Here is a 5,765-nt window from a genome sequence, read left to right as displayed (position 1 = left end):
TTCTATTAATTTTTTTAATAATTTTATACATTACTTTTACCTACACCCATATTACTTTTACCTACAGCTATATTTTACTTTATTAAATTGTTAAATAATTTTATATTATAGATAAATAATATTTTTTATATAAATTATAAAATTATTATTTTCATTAAAAAAACGTAAAACTTAAGTTTTTTTTTTCATTGTCAAAACTCAACTTTACTAATTACTAATTAAAAAATTAAAAATTAATTTTAATTATAAAATATATGTTTTTATACTAATTAGGACAAACATGTCATTTTCATTTCAATTTCAGCTTGCAACTTGTGGAAGCGATGTAAATCTGAAATCGTAGAATCCACCGTCAACTCTCTGTTCAATCGCCGCCACCGTCAACTTCCTGTTCAATCGCCGCCACCGTCAACTCTCTGTTTAATCGCCGCCACCGTAACTCTCTGTTCAACCGCCGCCACCGTAACTCTCTGTTCAACCGCCGCCACCATCAACTCTCTGTTCAATCGCCACCACACAACTCGACTCTTTCTTTCTAAGGTTTTCTCTCGCCCTCTCAAATTACACTGAATCTTAATTGTTGAATTGTGTTATCGTAATTGAAATCATTGGAAACCATAACTATATGTATTCACGATTGCTTTCAATTTCTTGTGTAGTTAATTTATGTATCCTGAAATCAATTTACGATTTCGATGGTTTTTGTTTTCTTCATCATTGACAGTGTAGTGGTTGTTGTTGTTTGATGATTTGTGAAATATGAGAAAAATGATTAGAAGTTTTTATTAGGTTAAACCATAGTGAGAGTATTCTAAAATTCATGTCTTATTATTCAGCAATGTCATTCAGATTCAATTTCTACATCTCTGCTTAATTTTAATTTCTCCGTCTTCTGGATTTTAGTTTTGTGGATATTGGTATCCATCATAATTTGATTGGTGATTTTTGAGTTGTTTAGAAGTTTGGTGTGTAATGTGTTTAGGTTAGAGTGGCATTGTTCTAGACATGTATGATGTATGTATTAGAATTTAGAGATATAAGTGAAAGTGTTGAGCATGAACAATGACAAACTCAATACAATATTACAACGGTCGTTTGGTGGATGACGATTTTGTTTTGATGCTAACTCTTACAAGGCCATCTTTGAGAACTATAATCTCCCCTTCTGGTGTTGATGTATATTACTGAATTGAAGTAGAAGAACTTGAATTTGACATTTATCATATCTTGTTTCTTATGTGTTGTATTTTTTTAAAATAAAAGCCTTGTGTGTGGATTGCGTTCTTGTGGCGAAACAAGTTTCATATGCTTCTCTCTGTATATGCTTGTTTATGTGTTCCATTAAGTAAAAATTTGAGACTACAAAGTTTGTACTATTTTATAGATATAGTCTTCAAAGTTACTAGACAAACAAAAAATTGCATGTGGTAAGTCTTAAAATGAAAACAAAAGTAAATATATTAACAATTTCATTTCAAATAAAACTAATAGTATTTATAAACAAAATTGCAGAGGATGCATGATGAAAATCAATATAATATTGTAACTAGGTGATGAAAGATTGAATAGCAAGTGGAAGTGAAAATGTCTAAATTGCATAGATACAAGTATTTTCTATGCAGTTTTTGTCTCTGATATGCACGGCCAAGTATAATGTACTCTACTTATAGTTAGCCTTGTATTAAATTTATAGGATGAAATTTTCCGCGCAGTATCTGTTTTGTGTATAAATTACCTTTACTCCTTTATAAAACTTTCATTATTTGAGATTGAGAAAAGCTGTTAACATGCTTTTGTTAGGAAGTTTACTCACAATGCCTGTTAACCTGCTTAGAATATAAATAGATTTACTCATCAGCTCCGCACTTGTGAAGTAGTATCAGAAATAGATTTACATAGCAAAGATTGAGACACTATAATCACACGGCATTACATATTCAAGGACTGACATGGTTGTTTGTTTACTCGTTATTATTCAACCATATAATTGAAAAATGTATTATAATACCTGAGGATTTAAATTATAGAATAGCTAATTATAGCATTATTGGTGGCAGATAGAGTCCATGGCGGATACTCGAAATTCTGCCATACCGGACACTCTGCGGCACTGTTATAGCGGATTATGGGTAAATTTATATCCTCCATACCGCCACCATGGCAGATATTTGATAACATTGGTTACAAGCTAGAAATGAAGGGCTATATAGTGTTAGATATGCATTCAAGAAACATTCCCTTTTGTTTTCCTTCTTTCTTCCTTTAATTCTTGCACTTACTGAATTGCCTCCAATTCTGTTATCCCATGCTTACTCTCTCTAATAGTGTTAGTTACTAGCTTTTTCATTCACTCTATTGTATAAATATATATGTGTATCACCATTTTTCATTTACATTGAACAAGTTGTATTTACATACTACGGTTCATGTTACAACTCTACCTCTGAACGGTACTGTCAGTCTTCACTCCTCAGCACCCCCTGCATCAAATGTTGGCAGAGCAAGTATCCCTCTCTCTATTTGAGTGAAGTACACAACCAATTGAAACTCAATTTTATTCCTGTGAAATAAAGAGGCCGAATGAGAAAGATAGAAATAATTGTATAGATAAAGAAAGAGATAGATCACTAAGCTCTAACAAGTAATAAAGAAAGAGATATTTGATTGTAGATTTTGAAAAGATAATTTGTTATTTATCCTCCCACAGAATAGGATGCTCGCGAATGTTAATAAGATGTGAACTGACTGACAACAGGTATCTATGGATAAGGAAAATGGTTCTTCTCAGAAAGCTGAAGACTTCAAATTGAAGAAAAAGAGGAAACGAGAGCGAGAGGTAAGAAGTGTTTCTCAATGTTGTTCTACATACAAATCGACTTGTTTTTTGAGATATAGAAGGTACATAAAATTGCTTGTATGCTTTGTTCCGACTTACATGTTTACTTGATGGAAATATCTACGATGCAGAAAAATATGCTTAGAAAGAAACGCAGAAAATTGGAAGCAGCTAGAGAGATGTTGGAGGATGGGGAGCAGAATAAATCATTCAAAAGCAAGTCAAGGTATCAAATAGTGTATACGATAATTAGTGTTCAATAGACATCTTAATTGAACAAATAAAGTTTAAACATTAAGATTAGTTCTATGGTAAATATTTCAGGCCTCATTATAATCTAAATCTGCTGAGCATCTCTGTCAGTGGCCAAGTTTTGCCAATTGATTCTGCTATTTTTGCTACATCAAACAATAGAGGTACCATTATTGATTCTGGAACAACTTTGGCATACATTGCAGAAGAGGCTTACAATCCCTTTATCAATGCGGTGAGTTTCACTTAGGTAATTTCTTTTCATCCAATTGATCAATTATGGACATTGCTTTGATCTATCTATATATTAACGGAAATGTTGTTCTGTGTAGATTACCGCTGCTATTCCACAATCTGTGCGCACTGTTCTTTCCAGAGGAAATCAGTGTTACTTAGTTACCACCAGGTTAAAATGGAACTGTTCATATATATTTAATGGATTATTTTATGACATATTTTGCCCCAATCGAATGTTTAAAATAGATGATCTTTCTCTGCCTTTTAACGGCTATACTGTGTTTAACAGCCTTGACATGTTTCCTCAAGTAAGTCTGAACTTTGCCGGTGGTGCGTCTCTCGTTTTAGGACCACAGGACTACCTTATAAAGCAGAACTATATTGTAAGTATCCAAACTTCGATTTCCATTTAAGAGCTACTTCGTGTCTAATTATGCGCATGGCTGACTTCTTTGACCAAATAAAATAGGGTTAAATAAGTTTTTGGTCCCTATAAATATTCCAGTTTTCATTTTTAGTCCCTCCCTGCCTTTAGGCAACGGTTTTTACAAGAAAACCGTTGCCAAAACCAACTAAAACCGTTGCCTAAAGATAGGGAGGGACTAAAAATGAAACTGCAATATTTATAGGGACCAAAAACTTATTTAACCCTAAATGTTTTTTTTTTCACAAACATGTTACTGCTATACTTTCGATTTTTTTCTATTATGAATGTTATCTCACTAGTTGAATGATTTAATAAACCTTTTGGTTTTATAGGGAGATGGATCAGTTTGGTGTATTGGCTTTCAGAAAATCCCAGGTCAAGATGTAACAATTCTAGGAGGTAATTGTAGAATACCAGTTTGGAAACTTTATTTTACTAGCCCTCTTTGTACCAATAAATGTCACCTGTCTTGCACGGGTCTTTGTTTTATGAAGAGTTTACTGTGGTTCTAACTCTAAACTCTGTAGATATTCTCCTGGTTTAATGATTTAAGCTTGAAATTGTTGGTGAGAAATACTATTGTAATATTGTAATATTTGATTGCTTAACTAATACAATTGTTAAGGTCCTCAATCTTAATCGAGTTCATTGATCAAATGTTCACTTTCATTGCTTAAGATTTTTCGTTCATAATCCATCCTTTCTTTTTTCAGCAAATAGTTTTAACTGCATGACTGCTGCATGCTTAATTATATGCTAGTTACAAGTCAAATTTGAAGAGAAGCCAAATTTACTAGATTATTGATTTTTAGGCACACTAGTTTACTAGGTTAACATTGGGAGTAGATTATTGGGCCATGTTATCCTTTAGTCACAAAGTGAGCACCTCAAATCTTGTTACTTAGAACCTTGCTATTAAGAGACGAACTTTAAAATCCATAATGTATTTCAAGTCCCTTATAACCTTAGGTTAAAATAAGATTTGAAGCCCAAAAGGAAATAGAAGTACCCTTAGCATTATAGACCAAAAGCTCAAAAGTGAGGTGAAAGTCTAAGTTTTTTAATTTCCATGTCACTGTTTACATGTTATAGTGAGATCTGAATAATATGACTGACTAGGTAAAAATAAGATTTGAAGCCCAAAAAGAAATAGAAGTACCCTTAGCATTATAGACCAAGAAGCTCAGAAGTGGATGTAATTGTTTACATGTGATAGTGAGAGTATGAATGAATATGAATCAATTGCCAGTTATTTCCATTTTGTTCATGTGTATTGTCGTTTTGATAGCATAGGTTGCAAGAAATAATATTGAGTTACATTTGAAAAGTTACTTGTGTTGCATGTAGGAAGAGTTAAAGAAGCATATGGTAGAGGAGGAAGGCAGCTCACATGATTCTCAAGCCACCAAAGATTCTACAAGCTGGAAGAATGATGCTTATTCAAAGGTTAAAGGACCTGAAAAGAGAGGACGAGTGCGTTGTCTTGGCAAGCTTCCCCGACATGCTAGTTCTAGCTCCAATGCAGATAATAGAGTTGCAACATTAGAGAATTTGCTTGGAAATCTAGTTTCTGTTCTTCAAATGCGGTTTTCTGAAGATCCACAAGTTAACGAGGTCTTACGAGCTATAGCTGAAGAGGTTTGATTTTGTGTCACCTATTGACCACAATTTAGATTCAAATATATGAAAGTGAAGATACAATACCATTCAAAATTGTAGATACATGAAAGCTGGTGCTTCTGTTGAATCCTCTTGAATATTTTACTTGGTCATTGATTAGATTCATACAAAATAGTGGTCTTTCTAGTTATACTTATTCAAACAGAAAATAAGAAAATGTAGTTGAAATTCTTTGTTACTATATTGAAATTGATATAATAGTTTAATTTTAATATTAAGTTAATTTGTCATATTTAAATTGAAATAATAGAAAATGTATTGTAAAATATTTTACCGAGTAATTGAATTATAAAAAAATTATAATTTATAATTTTATTATATTTTGGTAAATTA

The 5,765-nt window shown here is 32.3% G+C and overlaps 1 protein-coding gene across 2 annotated transcripts; it reads left to right on the top strand.

Annotated features, from left to right (window-relative positions):
- Positions 1 to 265: 265 nt before the first annotated feature.
- Positions 266 to 5,499, top strand: LOC131595552 (aspartic proteinase 36-like). 2 transcript variants are annotated; one of them, XM_058867919.1, is made up of 8 exons: positions 268 to 540; positions 2,756 to 2,836; positions 2,968 to 3,062; positions 3,161 to 3,323; positions 3,421 to 3,494; positions 3,615 to 3,708; positions 4,085 to 4,151; positions 5,100 to 5,499. In XM_058867919.1, exons 2-8 carry the CDS (start codon positions 2,762 to 2,764, stop codon positions 5,144 to 5,146), a joined length of 615 nt encoding a protein of 204 aa, XP_058723902.1. In that variant the 5' UTR covers positions 268 to 540; positions 2,756 to 2,761; the 3' UTR covers positions 5,147 to 5,499. The 2 variants fall into 2 exon arrangements, with proteins under 2 accessions (XP_058723903.1, XP_058723902.1); XM_058867920.1 differs by lacking the exon at positions 2,756 to 2,836 and having other exon boundaries at positions 266 to 540.
- Positions 5,500 to 5,765: the final 266 nt, after the last annotated feature.

Source organism: Vicia villosa, linkage group LG4, assembly GCF_029867415.1.
Source record: "Vicia villosa cultivar HV-30 ecotype Madison, WI linkage group LG4, Vvil1.0, whole genome shotgun sequence".
In the NCBI taxonomy this organism is placed as follows: Eukaryota; Viridiplantae; Streptophyta; class Magnoliopsida; order Fabales; family Fabaceae; genus Vicia; species Vicia villosa.
This window is presented reverse-complemented; position numbering and strand designations above follow the sequence as displayed.

Coding starts and splice junctions, on each gene's coding strand:
- LOC131595552 (XM_058867919.1), top strand. CDS start 2,762: ATGGATAAGGAAAATGGTTCTTCTCAGAAAGCTGAAGACTTCAAATTG. Junction 2,837..2,967: donor AGAGGAAACGAGAGCGAGAG/GTAAGAAGTGTT, acceptor TCTACGATGCAG/AAAAATATGCTTAGAAAGAA. Junction 3,063..3,160: donor TCATTCAAAAGCAAGTCAAG/GTATCAAATAGT, acceptor TAAATATTTCAG/GCCTCATTATAATCTAAATC.